Below are 20,368 nucleotides of genomic sequence, written 5' to 3' on the forward strand. Positions count from 1 at the left end.
CAAATGTGGTTTTTGTTTCTTTTAAAGGTCACATAAACAAAATCTAGAATAATTTCAACATAATTCCAATGAACTTTTGGTTCTAAGACATCTTGAAAAGTAGGTTCACCCCCACAAAAAAAATATTCCATATTAAATGACAAGTCTGTATATTCATTTCCATCACTCTTCTCAACCAGTCACGTTCATCCTTCCTCAACACATGACCAAACCATCTCAACCTGTTTCTCTTCACAGCATCCATCACATGCTCTATTCCCATCATCTTTCGCAATACATCATTTGTCTTCCTTTCTTTCAACGATACTCCACACATCCACCGAAACATTCGCATTTCCACCCTTCGTTACTGCTCGACGTTCATTACCCATGTCTCGCTCCCATAAATAATAACACTTCTCACACATGCAGCATACACCTTTCCCTTCAGATTCAATGACACTCCCCTCCTCGTCAGCACGCCACTCAGTTCCCGAAACTTCTTCCATGCACATCTCACTCTAGCAACCGTTGCTGAGTCTGATTCACCTTCTCCATTCAGCATGTCTCCTAGGTAGCAAAATGTTTTCACACCTTCCAGCTTCACGCCGTCTCCAAGATCCAACTCAACATTTTCCTCCATCTGCAGCTCCCTCTGTGCACACCTTACACTTGAATGTAGCTGCCACACTGGTTAATGACCCTCTCAGACCACTACATTTTTGATGAACCCACTCGGCGCACATTGTATATTGAATTTAGTTCACTCCGACACCCTTTCTGCACACAGCACACAGCCACTTCCCAGTTCTTTCCACCTCATCACATGCTTTACCACTTGCCATCACCATCGTCTTTCCGATATTCACCTTCAGACCTTTTGCCTCCATACATTCCTTCCACTTGTTCATCTTCTCCTTCAATCCATCCATACTCTCCCCAATCAACACCAGATCATCTGCATACAATAACTCCCACGGTAAACCCTACTTTACGTTCTGAGCCAGCACCTCCATCACATCTACAAATAGTAGTGGACTTTGTGCCGACCCCTGATGAACTCCCAACTTCACCTCAAACTCACCACTGTTCCCGTCCTTCGACCTAACAGCAGTGTGCGCTCTCTCGTACATTGCCATCACTAGTCTGATCAACCATACCTCCACTCCTAACTTCCTCAATGCCCATGTCACTACTTCGCGTGGAACCCTATTGAATGCTTTCTCCAGATCAACAAACCCAAGAAACAACTTCTTCCTCTTCTCTATGTACTTATCCTGCAACTGCCTTACAATGAAAATCATGTCTGTCGTTCCTCTTCCTGGCATAAATCCAAACTGCATTTCGTCGATCTTCACTTTCTTCCTTATCCTCTTCTCCAACACCCTTTCCAATACCTTCATTCCATGCTCTAATAACTTTATCGCTCGGTACGAGCCACAGTCCAGAGGGTCACCTTTCCCCTTGTATAGAGGGACGAGGGTACTCAGTTCCCAATCCACTGGAATGCGGCCTTCGTTCACCACCACATTACAGATCTCTGTCATTCTCTTCACACCCCAACTTCACGCTGCCTTCAGCATATCTCCCACAACTCCCGTCGGCCCTCCAGCTTTTCTACTCTTCATTGCTTTTATAGCTTCCTCAACTTCCTTCTCAGTTATCTTCTCTGCCAGTCCTAAAACTGGGTTACTTTCTATGTTGCCATCCCATTCATTCTCTGCATTCAACAGCATTTCGATATATCTCTTCCATCTTCCTTCAATTCCATCTGGGTCCACAACGATTTGTCCCTCTTCATCCTTCAAGCAACTCACCCCCACACATCACACCTCTTTCGCTATCTGCTTTGCAATCCTGAATACCGCTCTCTGACCCTCTTCCGAATCAAAGCATTCTCCGAACATTTTCCTATATGCCTCCAGCGCCTTTGCTGCCTCTTTCTTTGCAGCCTTCTTGGCTGCCTTACAACTTTCATGCTCTGCCTCTTCTGCTCCCGTACCCTTCGCCTTCTGCCACTCCTTGAACTTCTTCCTCTTCTCGTCAATCCTCTTTCCAACTTCATCATCCCACCACCATGTTTCCGAGTGCCTCGGTGGTCCTTTTGTCCATCCACATACCTCACCAATGGCTCCCGTCAGACTATCTTTCATTGACATCCAACCACTTTCAAGCTCAATTACATCATCCTCTACCATACTCATGCTCTCTTTTAATGCCTCCCTCATCGTCACCTCTTTCAACCGCCACACCTTCATTCTCGGTTGGTACTTCACTTCATCACTTCACCACACATGGCCTTACCTGTGTATCTGGTCTTGTCGACTTGAACGTACTGGAGCAAGACCATCAATTTCATCAAAAAATATGATGGAAGGCCTGGTCAGGAAAGCCTGCAAAGGATTGTGCATGGATATGAACAAAGAGTTTTATTTTTTTGAAATTGTGATCCAAGGCTCACGATCGAGTTTTAACTCATTAAATAAAACAAATTAATGTCATAACAGATTCAGAACTCAACCAAAGAAAAATAAGGATGAAGAGTTTAACCTGATCAAAAAGGAGGCGAAGCTGTCTCTCAGACTCGCCAACCCACTTGCTTAGGCAGTCAGCTCCTTTACGCATGTAAAAGGCAACCCTTCGCTCACCAATGCTGCACTCATTGGCCAACGCCCTTGCCACCAAGGTCTTACCTGTGCCTGGAGGTCCATAAAACAGGCAACCTCTGCCAAAAAAAAAAAAAAAAAAATTCTTTTTAAACAAATGACAAAAATATGAAGCCTATTGAAAAGAAAAGTGATTGCCACAATCAACATAATGTAATGGTTGACCCAACCCCACAATTTATGCATAACGAGCAGATTGCAGACTAACGTACGACATCCCAAATAATAAGTTTCATGTTGTAGTCACTACCTTTGTTTGCCCTAATACTAATGACTGCTTAGGTTTTACATAGCGGTAAAACTACTTTAGGAATACAGTACCAGAAGGCTGCAAACTACAGTAAAGTATTTATCAGTAACACTTCTTAATTCCAGTTTATTTTCACACTTATTTCACCTTTGCTGCAGATTTTATCTATCAACAGCTTAATTGTGCTTATTTATTACCCTGTGCTCTCAAAGCGAAAAGCAGGGTTAGGCACTCGGTTGCATATGTGTGGCGTACGTACGTGTGGGCATGCGTGTCTACATTTTTAAAATTCATTGTCTTGGCAACTGTTGGTCCGATTGACACGAAAGTTTATCATAGGAGCGCCTCCGCCTGTAGAATTTTTTATTTATTTATAATTATGACGTCATAGGTTAAGTGGTACGGATGCCATCTTGGAAAAACGTTACACCTCTATATCTCCAAAACCGGTTAATGGAAATTTTTTAAACGAAGGCTCATTGTCAAGTACTCCCCATGGGGAATAAGATATGTTCATGATGATGTCATCGGTGCCATTATTATGACATCATAATTCAACAAGTACAACGCTTGATCTGACCAATGTGAAATTTTTTTTGCTGCAACTGTTAGTTGGACACCAACTTTTGGGAGTGAATGGGAGGACGGAGGGGAGGCGCATAGAGTGGTGTGAGGGGACGGGACAGGGGAGGAGGAGGGGAAAGGGGAAGGGACGAAGGAGGGAAGGGAGAGAGAGGAGAGGAGACGGGTGGAGAGAATAAGAGAGGTGTAGTTACTCCCGCCGTTTACCCGCACTTGTGTGAGTTCAATCACTTACCCGAAGCCTAATACCTGAAAGATTTAACATAGGAAATGATTATCATCGTCATTTTTCCTTCAATGCTTCGAGTGGCCTCACGAGTTTATTTTAAATTTCGATTTGATTTCTGTTTTGTGGTCATGGGAGTGGTTGCACACTCGACTGCAACAATTTTGGTGGAAATCCAATGAATTTTGACTAACTTACAAATGTTAATGGCAACGTTAAGCATTCAGGAGCCGCATTGTTCTCTCTTTTTGTCATTGTTCTCAATGGCTCCAAATGTTCTTTAGGACCTCACAGACACATTTGAACTCCAATTCAATTTCTGTTTTTGGTTTTCATCGCCGCTGAGGTGGTAAAACAAATTTGGTGAGAATCTGTTCAGTTTTGACTACAGTATAGCTACATGTAGTGAGGCTTCACTCTCCGCTCCTCCTTTCTCCCCATTCCCTACCTCTCTATTTCTTCCCCATGGCTCTAGCTCTCTCCTACCCTCGTTCCCTCTCACTTCCACTCCCCCCAGAGTGTACATTATAGCGACATGTGAGGTTCGCTCTCCACCCCCTCCCCCCCTTCCTCTCCCCATCACTATCTCCTCCCACCACTCACCCCACCATTCCTTGTCCTCCCCCATTCTCTCTCTCCCCACTTCCCTTAACATTCCTGTCACAAAGCAACTCCGTGCTACCTGGCGATGCCAGGTACCTTTGCTAGTAAAGCATATTTTTCAAACACCAACATCAAGAAACTTGCACAAATCAAAAGAGAAAAGACAACTCACCTTGGAGGTCGAATCTTAAACTTTTCAAAGACCTCTGAATAAAGCAGAGGAAACACAACCATCTCCTTGAGTGACTGAATGTGATGACTGAGGCCCCCCACAGAGTCAAACTTTACCTGCATGATGAAAGAACCATTGCTGATATTAAAGTTAGTAAAGCATAAAAGGCATTAAAAAAAAAAGAAGAAAAAAATGCTGCAGCATTTCCCTTTTTGAGCACATCAGAAGGAACCTACACTGGTGTCAATGTTCATTGGATCAACATCAGCCAAGCTTGCCCCAACCTTCGCCCTTTCTCTGAATATGCCACTGGCAAGGTCCTCGGGCTTCAAATTTAAGGGCAGGCACCTATGGAGCCGAAGGAAGGAAAGGCATTTAAAAATAAAAGTGCACTCTGCAGCAAAGCACAGGTTCACCACAAAACAAAATGCTTGTTTACTTTACAGAAGTGAGGATCATGGAAGACTAAGGAACAACTGACAGTGGAACAAGCATCAAGCGCATGGACAAAAGGGAAAGAGGAGAGGAAGAGGGCAGGAAGAGGGCAGGAAGTTGAAAGTAGCAAGATGGTTGGGTGACGAAAGGTTCATGAGGGTAATAAAGATCATGCGACAGAATCAAATATGACGATAGATGACTGCACTGCTTGCTTGAAGTTCTGGAGGAAAGGGCGAGGCAGAACAGCCTCTGAAAGAGGTTCCATAGACAGGAGAAATGAGGAATAAAAGAATTGAGGTTTGCAGTCAACCTGGACTTTGAAAGCCACCTACCTGTGATGCGAAAGCAATAGTCCTTGTGCTTCAGGCTTATCACTGGATATTGCTGGATTCTGTGGAATCCATAGCTCTCAATAATATTGCAGAGACAGATGCGACACTGGGGCATCAAAACAACAGTACTCCATTGAGCCTATGGACAACCTCTTCCAGATGACCATGGAAATAGATAGGTGGGGGTTAGTTTGACAATCATTCCACAGCGATACGGTAAGACTGAGTTTTTCAGGATTTACAGACATGTTTAACTTATCAGAACAGAGTCAAATTATTTCCAGATCGGCAGAGAGAGACATAGCTGTTGTCTGCCAAGCAGCAGGATGGGGTACTGCACAACAATGTGGCATCAGCTGCAAAAAGGAAGAGCATTTTCCAGAGCATCGGAGAAGTCATTGGAACCAGAGGAACCAGACTGAGCCCAAAACACTGCCTTGGAGAACTCCAACCTCTACCTGGAGAGGGCAGAAGATGGTTCCATTGATGGCAACATGTTGACTGCATGGGTAGATGTAATCATAAATCCAGGAATTAAGGCAGCTTTATATGGCAAAGGCAGAGACCTTGGCAAGCAAAGCAGGAGGCCGGAATATGAATGAATGCCCGAGATATGCCCACGGTGACGTACCTAACCACTGGTTTGAGATAAAGGGCCTCAAATGAATGCTGAGAGAACAAAAGCATGTCCTGGGATGGAATCCAAACTGATGTCAGAACTCAAACTGTTTGAAAAGAGGAGAGATTTGCCATGGATATTGGGAAGTGGAGGGGGGAGGGGAGAGTGGAAGAATGAGAGCCATGGCGGAGGGTGTGTAATGCATGAGGGTTACAGATGGGGTCGCTTTAATGATCGTCTGCAGAGTGGACTTCTCATGATCCCCAACTCTGATAAGCGAAGGCAAACTTCACGACGCGGATGAAACGAAGTGTTATTGCATGCATGAAGGAAGGTCATGCTGTATGTTCGGATGACCAAGCGTTTGCATGATTGATAGATTTGGAAAATAATGTGAAGAGGAGAAGAAAGATTTTTTATGAAGAAGAAGATAATGTGTGGAGTGTGTGACTAATTGGCAGCTTCAGAAAATTAAACATTTTGAAACAAGAAGTATACTGTGTATCGTTCCAGTTGCAAGCATTGAGAATGATTCAAAAGTTCTTAAAGTAAGAAGCTAATTTGTTCTAGTAGGAGGTATTGAGAATGAAAGATTCAATGCATGAGCAAAAGAAGAAACTATCAGGCAGGATGATTTATGGTGATAAATTTGTGATAAGTTTTTATTTTTATTTTTATAGAAAAGAGGAAGTAAAATATAACGCAGAGACCATAAAATGAGAACACCCAGGATAAAATAAGTATTGCGAGGATCTTGTCTGTCTTGAGACAATGAGGGACAATCCCTAGCTGGGGCTTAGGCTGTTGGCTAGACACAGTCAAATTCAACAATATACACAAAAATGGTATAAATAATACACAGGGATAGGCCCACAACACGGGGATGAAACGATAACAGAAAAATCAGACAGATCCGGTATGGAATTCTATGCTTTGAAGAGCTTCAAACCAAACTTTTCAGCAAACTCACACCAGGAATTTTGCTACACCTAAAATGGAAGTTTCTTTCTGTAGTATCTACAGGACTTGTGGACAAAATGCTTAAATCAGGAAATTTAAAACACAACATTTAAAAAAAATAGTTTCCCATCCAAGTCATGCAAATATCCAAGAGCGGCAGGGGATTGGGGATGGGGGAGTGGTGGTGGTGGGGAGGGGAGGGGAGGGGAGGTGGTGGTGGAGAAGGAAGGAGTGGGCTTAGTCCAAATTAGTGCTATATAGAACAATGATGTCTCGTCAGGTGTTCCTCCCAGTCTGAAGCACAAAATGCCACCACCACGCGTGCTATAACTATTCCAGCGATTGGTGCTCTGGCAGGCCCTGATGTCCACCCTGTCTTGGGATTGGTTCAGGGGAGCGAGCAAGTTTGTGAGCCAAGCCCCCAATGGTTCTGAAGGCATATTCCCTCTGATGCCACTAACAGGCACACTCAGAACTTGCACAATTGGTTGTCACCATTCTTGAGGGCCGGTGGTTCCCCTTTGCTCTTATTGGCCTGGCTCATGCTTGGCGAGCATTAAACGGAGCTCACCATCACCTGTCTGCTTGCATACAAGGATCGAGCTGTACACCAGAGGCATCACATACAGCCAGCTTGTTGGTTTCACATCAAATCGAACCAGGTTTTGTTTTGCACGATTGCTATGGACTCAAATTATGGTGGCCTTAGAGCCTAGACCCTATTATTTCTATCGTCAAGTGTTAACTATTTGTTAATTCTGTCTTTCTTTCATGTGAGTTTCTCCATTTATGTTGTTTTGTGGTTCAATCTGCCTCGCTCTGCATCTTGCTACGCCGAGGCAAAACCACACGGAATTTTGGTTGTCCCATGGGGGAGGGGAGGGGGTCTCAATTTGGGGAAATAGTCTTCAACAATCGTCGATGATATAGATCTTCTTCACAGGTTTGCGCATTCTCTGCTAGGGTGGGGTAACGACCATATTCAGCCTCAAGCCACAATTTGCAAAGTAACTGCTTCAGCATTATGCTGCTGCACACCTGACTGCTGCATGTAATATGTGAACAAAATCCTCCACAAGCCTAAGATAGTTAAAGACAAACACATAAAACAAACACAAACAAAATGGATTTTTTGTGTTAGTATTTGCAAAGCTTACCGATCAAATCAGTTTTCATCTCGAAAAATAAAGTGGGTGGCAAATATTTAAGGGTTACCCTCTTGAGCCGATGCGGAACACATCTTTATGCAGAACTAACCTGTTTCTAGCACGCACCATACTTTTCGCCTTCCTCTTCTCAAACCTGTCTTCATCATCAGAAGACGATGATGATGATGAGGTTGAGTCACTGCTGTGAATAGCATGCCTCTTACGCCTGCCATCAAAATCAAAATTAAACAAAATTCAAGGTTATTTGTCAAGAGAAACCTATATTTATTTATTTATTTATTTTAATCAAACCACATATAACAGCCATACAGAAGTGCAAAAGCAAAAATGGAGTTTACATTTTTCAAAATTGAAAACCCAGAACAAATTGTTAAAAATGTAAAGCTGTACAATTACACAGGATATGCTCCAAAGTCCTAGTAAGAGATTAATGCACAATACCAAAGGCCCATGACATTTATGTAGAGGTTATGCTTTATCAAGTTGCTGGTCTGGAATACAAGCTATCATCCTGGCAAGAGGACAGGCCTATGGAGGTGGCTAAGCCGGACATCCCATCTGTTAGTGCCCAACAATTAAGACGTCCAACGGTGCCTGTTCTGCCTTTTATACATCTATTTTGTACATTTTGGAAAAGTAAGTGATGTAACGACTTTAAAACATTCCTCAGTGGGCCTGCCATTCTTGGATCGACAGAGAATGCTGATGTTTTGGGGAAGCAATCTCGCTTCGACTTTAGATATGCCCGAGTGTTGGTGGATGAAGACGAAAACTCCGCCTTGAGAAATTCCAGGTTCTGTATTTGCGTAGTGGCTATTTCGGCAACTTTGAAACTGAAGTTCAACATCACTATCACCCGACCTGCACAACAGTTTAGGGGTCAGTCACATTGGTTGGCTGCTCTGACCTGGAAGTGACACGTCCAAGTTAACTCAGCCGTCTATTACGCTACGGCATAATATTTGTGTGCATCCTCACCATACATCGCAATCATGAGAATTTATTTGCATTAAAAAGAAAATTGACACATCAATGCTATGTAGCAAGTTTCTTGGTAATATTTTCCTTATAGAAACAAAAAATGTAAAACGAATGAAACTAATGGCATAATAATACATTAAGTTTATAATACGACCAAAAAAGTGCTTCGAGGGTGGCAAAGACACTCGCTGTTCATAAACCACTTTAATGTCTGTCACATTCAGTAAAACAAATCTCTCAAAACAAAGACTATAATCAAAAGTAGAACCAGAGTAGCACAAGTAGTGAAGTCTTAAGTGATCTGCTAAATATAGTGTATGAATACACAAAGAATGGACTGCCAAAAGCTCAGGGCCAACAATGAAAACATTCCCAATACAAAGAGTTTAAGGGATGAGCCAAGTGCAGAGTATGGAAGACTATGGTGGTGAAAAAGTTGCACATGGGAGCAGGAATACATGGACCATACAATGGCAGCAAAGGGAGAGATAAAACAAGCATACTTGATAGATAGTGGTTAGGTACGAGAGAACATCACTTCAGGGAATGCGGGAATGAGACAGAAAAGAACGTACATAGGGAGGAGATTCAAAAGATAGGCAGGAAGGAGACAAATTGAGTTGAGAAGTGAAAATCTTGTACATTGGTTTATGGATAAAGACTCAATGGATGGTATGACTGGGTAGGGCTAAAGAAGGCAAAGATAAGGGCAAGGGATCCAATGCAAGTTGGTGGAAGAAACAAAGGGCAGCACCTCTTTCTGTGGTGGTGAGACTTGAGCGTTATGCTAATTATGCTATGTACGACAAACTGCAGGAGGTACCATGTAAGAAATCAAATCTTCCAAATTAAATTTTTTAGTGTTAGCTTTGTTCAGCTCCATTCAAACTTCATCACAACACAACTACAGAGTTTGTCACAATCATTTGCCATGCCCATCAAATGTTGCACAAGGTATGATAGAATTCATGACAAACATGACGACTGATGTACCAGAAGACAAAGAAGAAGGGTCATGCCAGCATACCGTTTGTAGTAGGGACTTTGCGGACCACCACGACTTCGTGTGTACCTGCGACGTGCTGGAGAGTGGTGATCAGAGAAAAGCTCTGCAGCACCCTGTTTCCGAGTCACTGGCTCTGGATGGGAACAAGACAAGAAAATCCTAGTCATGACGATGACTTTAAAAAATATTCACTTTGCATCCGAAAAGAATGGCGAAACAAAACCCTAACATTTGATCAGTTTTTCTCTTACCAATAGGAGGTGCTTGGTATCTCTGTACTGCGGTCCTCTTACGTAGCCGATATGGCTTTGTTGTCCGTCCACCGTCTTCGACCACTTCATCATCATCATCATCTTCATCCTCTTCTTCATCCTCTTCATCTTCTCTGTCTGCATCTTCAACTTCATTAGAGTCTGAAAAGTTTAAAGGGGGTCCATTTGCTGCACTGCCCAGAATAAGCAAAGAACATGTGGCATCCTCATTCAGTAATATCACCCAAAAAAAAAATAAGACGAAAAAGAGGGAAAAAAAGAAAAATAGAGAAATTAAATTAAGAATTCCTTATATTACGATACCCTTGCACAATGAAGAAGATGTTGGGCTAGCCCTGGTGTTGGGCTAGCGGCTAGGGTGCCAGCTTAGGATCCAAGGATCCTGGGTTCGAATCCCAGTCGATCGCTGAATTAACGCCAGGGGGGTTGACTCAGCCTGTCATCCTTCCGAGGTCGGCAAATTGAGTACCAGTACACTGGTAATTCCCTGTTTATCGTAAAAAGGCGACAAACAGGGTTGGCGGCAGGAAGGGCATCCGGCCGTAAAACATTGCTTCAAAAAGGGGACCAAAAACCAACAACAACCACGGTCCCCGAAAAGGCCAACCCCCGCTTTGCGGGGAAAAATGACCTCTAAACAGTGGGTTTTTTTTTTAAATGAAGAAGAACAGACGGTAAGGATACCACGCGACCCATGACGTCATAAATTTACATCCTCCATTATAATTGTTGTGTAGATCACACCCAACAAATTTCAAACTGATTGGACCAAGTGTTGCACTTGTCAAATTATGATATCATAATGAAGGCACCAATGACATCATCATTAACACTTATTCACCATGCAGAGTTCTTTTAAAATGATCCACATTTCAATTTTTTCGATGGAGCGGTTTCGGAGATATAGAGGTCCAAAGTTTTTCGGTTTTTCCCAGATGGCGCCCGTACCACATGATCTGTGACATGATTATCACAAAAAATTCTGCATGAGTAGACGCCTGCTTTGATGAAAATTCATTCATTCAATCAGACCAACGCTTGCTGAGAAAATGAATTTTAATTGCAGACATGTATGTATGTACATATGCGTCCGGTCTCTTAACTCCGCTTTTTGCTTCGCGAGTGCAAGGTAACTACATGAAAACATGCATCGCCAAATCTTGCAGAGTCTCCAAAAAATCGCTTCTCATTTGATGTTCAGCTTCAGGAGGAACTTTATGAAAGACCTTTCTTCCATCGGACAGGTAACCATGTTGGTTGCTATCAGTGATAAGTCATGTGTTTATTTTTCATTAACAGCCTTTATAAATGCAAATTAAACAAACTGCTTAAGTAAATAAAATAAAAACAAGTACACATACATTCAAAGTACACCGCCCCCATGCCAAATAATTAAATATCCTCCAGCTCAGAGACTGCATTTGGAGGGAGAGGTGCACAATATTTAATTGATTAATTGCATAATTAAAATCAATAAAAGAGTCATAAAATATTTTCTTAATCAATTGGCTAATAGCATAACTAAACCACTACTGCTTCATCCGAATATGTAACTTTTAGAAATTTAATTGAATGTCATTAATAAAAAAATTAAATAATTAACTTATTAATCAATATATAATTAATAGATTAATCAATACATCAAAAATACCCTTTACAGACAAATCACTTGGTCATTGTCATGTCCAAATATCAGCTTCCTTGCTCAAAAGATGCCTGAGATATTTCCCAGAAAGAACCACCTATAGAGGCCATTTTTCCCCGCAAAGCAGGGGTTGGCCTTTTCGGGCACCTTGGTTCCCTTTTTGAAGCAATGTTTTAAGGCCAGATGCCCTTCCTGCCACCAAGCCTGAGATATTGCCCAGGTGAGAAAAATAATAATAATAATAATAATGAAAATAAATAAATAATAATCATAAAAAATTAAATAATTAATCAATTCGCTAATAGAACACCACCAATTAAATACCACCATTTCATCAGAATCTGTAACTAAAAAAAACAAACTATTTTTGTCATTAATCGAATAATTAAATAATTAATCGATGAATTGAGCTGCGGCGTGTAGAATCATGAGGATATCCCTTGCAATATGCGCTACCAAATTTGACCAGTCATTAAATTATACGCATGCACTGGTGTCTTTTTGTCTTTCAGTTCTGGTCTTGTCCTTTGTTTTGCGATGCAACATGCTTCATCAACTGATTACATATAATGTATGGACGTGAATGTTATTTCTGTTAATGTTAATTCATTAATGTTATTTATTAATGTTAATTCTGGGTGGCAGAGGGATAATTTGAAACGGGCTTGGTCGGTAGGGGAAGTCCGAGTGTATGCACATGCGCTATTCAATAATTACACCTAATTTGTGTCAAGTTCTGTGAAACGAGATTGATATGAAAACATTCATGTTGTCTTTGTTGTTAAATTTATTCTGGTTTCTTCAAACAAATCGCGATTTTAGTCCGCGATGTTCTTACCTCATACCGACGCACGTCCGAGTGTATGAGCATGCACTATTCAAAAAGGCACCCCAACAACAAGAACAACAACGCGATCCTCTCATAGAGCTGCTAGTCGCAGCTAAAAATAGCCTTTGCAGCCAAATCACTTGGTCATTGGCATGTCCAAATATCAGCTTCCCTTACTCAAAAGGTGCCTGAGACAATGGCCAGAAGAGAAAGGAAATGTATCAGTACTTAATTAAATAAAATATGAATGATCGTTTTGAGGCCATTTTTCCCCGCTAGAGCGGGGGTTAGCCTTGCAGGCCCCGTGACAATCATGATTCCCTGTTTGAGGCAATGTTTTTATGGCCGGATGCCCTTCCTGACGCCAACCCTTGGTCGCCTCTTACGATGCGCAGGGATACGGTGTACCTATTCTAAACCGGGGTACACACCGGGATCATTCATCCCAGCAAGCTGGTACTCAATTTGCCGACCTCAGGAGGATGACAGGCTGAGTCAACCCCCCTGGCGTTAATTCAGCGATCGACCGGGATTCAAACCCAGGATCCTAGGATCCCAAGCCGGCACCCTAACCGCTAAGCCAACACCGCTAAGCCAATCAGTACTTAATTAATCGCTCATAATTAAATAACTCATCAATTAATTGATGAAACAAAAAACAAAAAACAAAATACTGTTTTTGACAAAGTACTTGCTCACTATTGTGCCAAAATTTCAGCTTCCGAGCTTGAAGGATGGCTGAGATATCGCCCGGACAAACAAACAAACAAACAAATGCCTCGTTTTCAAAACTAATTTATTCCCTGATTATGTTCAAGAAATTTAATCTTGATCGGATGAAGTTTTGTACTTGTCGAATTATGACGTCAAAATGGAGGCACCTATGACATCATCATTAACACATTTTATTCCCCATGGAGAGTTCTTTACAATGAGCCATGTCTCAATTTTTTCTATTCAGCACTTTCGGAGATATAGAGGTGCAAAGTTTTTCGGTTTTTCCAAGATGGCGGCTGAACCACATGACCGATGACGTGACGGATGACGTCATCATTATTATTTTTTTCTCCACCAATTTATGCCGACATGGCGCTCAAGAAATTGCATCTTTGGATGAAGTTTTGTTCTTGTCGAATTCTCGAATTATGACATCATAATGGAGGCCTAGGGCCGAGAGAGTTAAAAATTGGGCACAGTCTATTCCAGGGCAAGACAATTATGTGTGTAAAGTTTGGCGATTCTACGTGCAACGGTGTAGACGTAGTACTGCGAACAATCAGACAGACAAACAGACAAACCAACCGATCAACATATTTGCCGGAATCTTTTCCGGCAAGTAACAAACAAACAAAGTGAAAACTAAGTACTCCCTTTCAGCGTGCGTCATTGCCGAGCCCCCTTCGGTGCCCGGCAATGACGTTATGCAGCGCCTGGAGATGGCATAGGAAAAGTGCGGTGTACAAAAACACACCAGCTGTAATCTTTCCAAATATTGTTATACTACACAGTAATACCTAACTCAGCGCTCAAGATGCGTTTCTAGAAAAGAGCGCTAATTGAAAATGCGCTAAAAGTGGTCATTGTACCATTGTTTATATTGAGATGCGTTCCCGAAAGCGTTATTTGTTATGCATGAGAGGTATATGAAAGCTTCATTAGGGTATCGGAAATAACGCTAATAATAATACAGATGGTAAACACATTATCTTATAAATAAATAAACAAGAAGACGTCATGCGGAGCACGATACTTGCAAAATCCACCCTCCACCCCCAATAAAAAAAAATCCATTGATACAGCAAATTGTCCATTTCATCAAGATTAAAATTGACAATCTTGATCAAAGCTCGGGTCAACAGGAAGAAAAGTGACGATTTTTCAGATGAAAAACGATTTTGTAAGGTTGACCTTTGACCTTTTGACCTCAAAAATGGTTTCCCTATTTAGTGACTCAATATGCAAATGCTGTTCAATTTTCAAGTCAATCGGATGAAAATTGAGGATTTAAAAAACTTGGCCTATGTTGACCTCAAAAATAGTTGGTGGTTGAATTCAGTGACCATATATGTAAATCCTCTTAGAATTGCAAGTCAATTGGATGAAAATTGAGGATTTTAGAAATTTCGCCTATGTTGACCTTTTGGCCTATGTTGACCTCAAAAATACTTGGTGGTTGAATTCAGTGACCAGATATGCAAGTTCTCTTCAAATTTCAAGTCAATCGGATGAAAATTGAAGATTTTATAAATTTGGCAAAGTTGGTGACCTTTGGCCTATGTTGACCTTTTGACCCCAAAAACAATAGGCTTCTTGATTATGACTAACTCTACCGTTTGGTGAAGTTTTGTGAAGATCAGTGGAAAATTGTGACCTGTAGGCCAGTGACAAACAAACAGACAGACAGAACCACAAATGCAACTGACCAATAATACTTGAAAAATCTCCGATTTTGCAAGTAATAAATTATTATATCATCATCATCATTAACAAAAACATAAAATATGTACAAACATCAATAATAAAACGAATAATCGCAGATACTCCTACACCTCCGACATGGCAGCGGTGAGATATGATGGGAAGAGGCTCGTCCTCCTTCAAAACGAAGGTGGAGTAAACAGCACTGATTGGCTCAGTGCATAAGGTACAAACAATGGTGGCTACATTTACTCTTCGAGAGGTGTGTATTATGGATTTGATTTTATTGTTTTTAGTAACTTTTCTCAAGGACAAAGCTCTGCAATGAGTCAGCATTCTCGGGCAGCATTAAGCGAGGTATTACTGCATTGGAAGTGTGTTTTGGATCATTATTTTGTTGGAAAATGAATCTTCCGATTAAACGATTTCCACAATGAACTGCATGGTGCTGCAATATCTGCTTGCACTTCACTTTTATTGGCGTCCCATTGATTTTAACAAGTTTTCCGACATGTAAAGCTGAGATCCAACACCTGGACAGACATAGAACCCCCCCAGTGTTTAACTAAACAGTAGGCTGCAAACATTGCATGTCATACCAGAACGGCACTCTGTAGAATGCATACCTCCGCCAGGCTAAACAGTTTACATTTTGTATCCCACTGATAGGCCGGATCTGGATTCAGACCTGAACCAAAACCTAATTGGCTTGTTCTTGACACCTAACCAACTCATCCACCTAGTTTAGTCATGTCATCCATAACTTTTTTAAATATCATGTTATATATCGCTTTTCGTCCGATCCCTCAACGGTGAAAAAACACTTAAAAATTAAATAACTGTCGCATCCGAATCCATATTCAGATCTTCACTAAAATCGAATTGATTAGGCCTCGTCACACACACACACAACCTGTGAACCAAGTTTCGTCCAAATCCATTCACAACTTTTTGAGACATCCTGCTCATAGCCAAGGCAGACATAAAGAAACAAACAAACAAATAGAGACGTGTAAAGAAAACCCACCACCACCTTTGGTGGTGGAGGTAATATATAGAAGAAGAAAAAAAAAACTTTCAATTTCCCAATTTATTTTGTATACTTAAAGGTGACTGATATTAAATTGACTTTCACAGAAATTTGAATTATCAACCGATACCTATATTGCACACTTCGAACTTCCCAAAAATGTTTAATGGGGACCACAAAAGTGAAAAGAAACGAAACTTTTGCACAGTACTGTATCCATGTCAACCTTTAACGACCCTTTTAAGGTGTCAAAAATGGAGGCAGCACACCAATGGATGTGTGGTATTAGGCAATCATTTTAAGCATTAAAAAAAAAGTCTATGGAAAGAAAACTTCAGGCCATAAACTTACTAGAATTACAGGAAAAAGATTAGTGACATAATTGCAAATGCAGTTGTGAAAATCCGAGAGCATGCCCAAACGAGTTGAAATTTAATCTTTGATATTAATGGAGAATGTACAGTAAAATGAATGAATGAATGAATGAATGATCGTTTTAAGGCCATTTTCCCCGCTAGAGCAGGAGTTAGCCTTGCGGGCCCCATGACAATCATGGTTCCCTGTTTGAGGCAATGTTTTTATGGCCGGATGCCCTTCCTGGCGCCAACCATTAGTCGCCTCTTACGATGCGCAGGGATACGGTGTACCTATTCTAAACCGGTACACACCGGGTGTAGTGAAATTATACCGAAGGTGAACCCAGGGTGTGCTCGCTTCAAAAGGGGCGTCTATAAGACCCGGGACAACCGGGGCGCACGAACACTCCAGCGGCACTTACTGTGACATAGTCCTGTAGTTTGAATGGTATGTACGCCCCTATATGCTGCGCCAATTTGTTTTCTCTATTGATATCGGACAATGCCCATGTAATACTCTGATTCTAATGTCTGTTGCATGAATGTATTTTTACAGGATGTTACTTCAGATCTAAATGATATTAAACCTACCCAAGGGACAAGTCGTGTCTGAGCTTGATTTTCACGACATTTAATATCATTTAGATCGCCGAAATGACTGAACACAAGATGATCATGGTACCGATTCTCGGAGCCGACTCTCAAGCTGAGGGGTCGGGATCGGAGTTCACCCACTGGCTCAAAACGCTGGAGAATTACTTTGCCGCTCACGAAACAGAGCCCACCGCTGCGGTGAAGCTGTCCGTGTTACAGTCGAAGGTCCATCACACCGTTTACCAGAGCATTGCTCGATTTGTGACATACGCTACGGCTCTGGCCGAGCTGAAGCGACTATACGTAAAAACACGGAGCGCTGTGCACGGCCGGCATCAACTCTCCCAGCGGCGACAACAACCGTCGGAATCGATCGATCGCTACGCGCAGGAGTTGCGTTACCTATTGGCGGACTGCGTGCAGGAGGTACGGACCCACGAGCAAGTGCAGGACGACCTGCTCCGAGATTCATTCGTCTCCGGAATTAATTCTGGAGTCTTGAGGCTCCGACTCCTGGAGGTCGCGGAGCTGACATTTACGGAGGCACTACGGCTGGCACGCGTCTATACAGATGCCCGTGAACAATCCACCGCTTATGATCACCCACGAGTCGTGGCGGGGACTTCTCAACTCGCGCGACCGGAGAGGGTTACCGCCGAGGATATGGGGGAGGACCCGACCACCACGGCCGAGACTCTGGGTGCTCCTGAAGCGGGCTCCGCTTCCGGCCTCACTGCTGCCGCCGCTGCCCGGCCACGGCCTGACCAGTACGCAAAATGTTATTTTGTGGGAATCGGCAGCACCCTCTATCTGACTGCCCGGCTCGGGAAGCCATATGCCACCTGTGCTCCACCAAGGGCCATTTTGCAAAGGTCTGCAGGAAGGCCGCTCGGGGCACGCGCCCCCGCGCGACCTTGAATGGGCTCATCGCTGAGCCAACGGATCGAGCACCGGACGGGGCGCCTCACTCGGCTTTGATGAGCCGACCTCCTTCTCGCGGGCCTCTGGCTGCACGCACGACCTTGGTGAGATACACCGGGCCGCCGAAACAAATGGCGCGAACGCGACCGGCCGCAGCGCGACCGACCTTGACTGGCGTTTGAACGCCTACTTCAAACAAGCGACATGCTCCTGCTTTGGAAACTCCTCTTGATGTGCTGCAAACGCAGCACGTGACTCGAGCCCCATCTGACGGCGGCTCTTACGAATTACATGCACCCACTCTGGCATATGAATCTGCAGACGGCAGTGATCCTTCTCACGTGAATCGAGCGCCATCTGGCGGCGGCTCTTACGACCTACACACACTCACTCCGGCAAATGAAACTGCTGATGAGCCAACTATGCGCTTGTCACGAGGATCCTCCTCGGGCTGCCCGAATGACCGGCAAACTGCAGCCGGCGTGGGAACGTCCTCTGACAGTGGGTATTACGATTTCTATGCTCCTGCTGAGGCCCAACCTGCCGACGATGTCCGGAAGATTGCAGCCGGAGTGGGATCCACCCGCGAGGCGCGATCTTCTCGCCCGGCCGGTACAATACCTGCCGGGTCTGCCGGCCTTGCGCAGGCTATCATTCCGCTCAAGGTCGCGGGCGTTTTTGCGCAAGCTTTGATTGACACGGGGTCTACGGATAGTTTTATCGATCAACGACTAGTGCATCAACATGGGTGGCCGGTTCTCGGGACAACACGCCGGATCTTCATGGCCTCCCAAGGACTTCGGTTGAGCACAAAAGGGGCGTGTCGATTGAAACTTGTGATAAAGGGACGCACGTTCCCGGACGTGTATCTCATGGTATTACCTGCTTTATGTGACGACGTTCTGTTAGGACTTGATTTCCTTAAGCGGCATGGACGTTTGGAAATAGACTTCGGTGGGCCGGACACGCTTGCTGTGTGCGCCCTCGCTCAAATGGACGTGGAGTCTCTCTCGCTGTTCCCCAACCTGACCACTGATTGTACCCCTGTAGCCGTCAAATCGCGGCGCTACTCTCGCGCAGACGCGCAATTCATTGCGGAAGAAACGGCCCAGCTCTTAAAGGACGGTATTATAGAACCCAGTAGGTCACCGTGGCGGGCCCAAGTCTTAGTGGTGCGAAGTGAGGCCCACCGCCGGCGCATGGTAATCGACTACTCACAGACGATTAATCGTTTTACACAGCTGGATGCCTACCCCTTACCGGGGATGGACGCCCTGGTACGCCAGGTGGCCCTGTATTCCGTTTATAGCACTCTCGATCTGCGTGGTGCGTATCATCAGGTCCCCATCTCTAGGGCTGATCGCGTCTTTACAGCCTTTGAATCGGGCCAGCGGTTGTACCAGTTCACTCGACTCCCCTTTGGGGTAACTAACGGAGTCACTTGTTTTCAGAGGGCTATGGATGACCTCGTTGCGAAAGAGAACTTGACCGATGTCTTTGTCTATCTGGACAATCTTACTGTTTGTGGGTATGACCAGGAGCATCACGACGCTAATCTGAAGCGCTTCGTCGAGGTCGCGCGGAAATATCGCCCAACCATGAATGCGGCTAAGTGTCGTTACTCTCTACGCACGGTAGATCTTTTGGGGTACACCGTGACCCATGGCTCTGTCTCTCCGGATAAGGAGCGTCTGCGACCTTTGCTCGATATGGCTCCGCCTAGCGATCGGGCTTCGCTGAAACGCGCTCTTGGGCTGTTCGCCCACTATTCAAAGTGGGTGCAAAATTTCTCCGCGAAGCTCCGCCCCTTCGTGGCCTGCGACACGTTCCCCATGGGCCCGGCCGCCATGGCGGCCCTCGAGGGCCTTAAAGCCAACATCGCTGGCGCCGCTGTCGCGACAATTGACGAGAGTGCCTCTTTCGTTTTGGAGAGTGATGCCTCGGATCATGCGATAGCGGCGACTCTCTCCCAAGGGGGACGCCCTGTGGCTTTCTTTTCACGGACTCTCACCTCCGCCGAGCGGAGGCATTCGTCTGTCGAAAAGGAAGCGTACGCCATCGTCGAATCAATTCGGCGATGGCGGCCGTACCTGCTTGGGCGGTGTTTCCAAATCGTCACGGACCAACAAAGCGTTGCATTTATGTACGACACCTTACATGCTCAGCGCATAAGAATGAGAAAATCACCCGTTGGCGTATCGAACTCGCCGACTTCTGCGACACCATCAAATACCGCCCGGGGAAGGATAACCTGGTCGCCGACGCCTTATCGAGGCCGGCCACTTGCGCGGGGGTTGTCACTTTGGAGGGGCTGCGCACT

General features: G+C 44.0%; 1 protein-coding gene across 10 annotated transcripts in view; it reads right to left on the bottom strand.

Moving 5' to 3' along the window:
• The window catches only part of LOC137432409 (ATPase family AAA domain-containing protein 2), a 155,564-nt gene that overhangs the window by 93,257 nt on the left and 41,939 nt on the right, over nucleotides 1-20,368 (bottom strand). For all 10 annotated transcript variants that reach the window (XM_068124315.2, XM_068124313.2, XM_068124320.2 and 7 more), the window contains 7 exons: nucleotides 10,235-10,396; nucleotides 10,005-10,116; nucleotides 8,085-8,201; nucleotides 4,715-4,826; nucleotides 4,479-4,594; nucleotides 2,530-2,704; nucleotides 2,284-2,372 (listed from right to left, as the gene is read on the bottom strand). In XM_068124315.2, the coding sequence (XP_067980416.2) occupies nucleotides 2,284-2,372; nucleotides 2,530-2,704; nucleotides 4,479-4,594; nucleotides 4,715-4,826; nucleotides 8,085-8,201; nucleotides 10,005-10,116; nucleotides 10,235-10,396 (883 nt within the window). The remainder of the gene's footprint in view (nucleotides 1-2,283; nucleotides 2,373-2,529; nucleotides 2,705-4,478; nucleotides 4,595-4,714; nucleotides 4,827-8,084; nucleotides 8,202-10,004; nucleotides 10,117-10,234; nucleotides 10,397-20,368) is intronic.

Source organism: Myxine glutinosa, chromosome 8 (genome assembly GCF_964187855.1).
Source record: "Myxine glutinosa chromosome 8, kmMyxGlut1.1, whole genome shotgun sequence".
NCBI classification, from domain to species: domain Eukaryota; kingdom Metazoa; phylum Chordata; class Myxini; order Myxiniformes; family Myxinidae; genus Myxine; species Myxine glutinosa.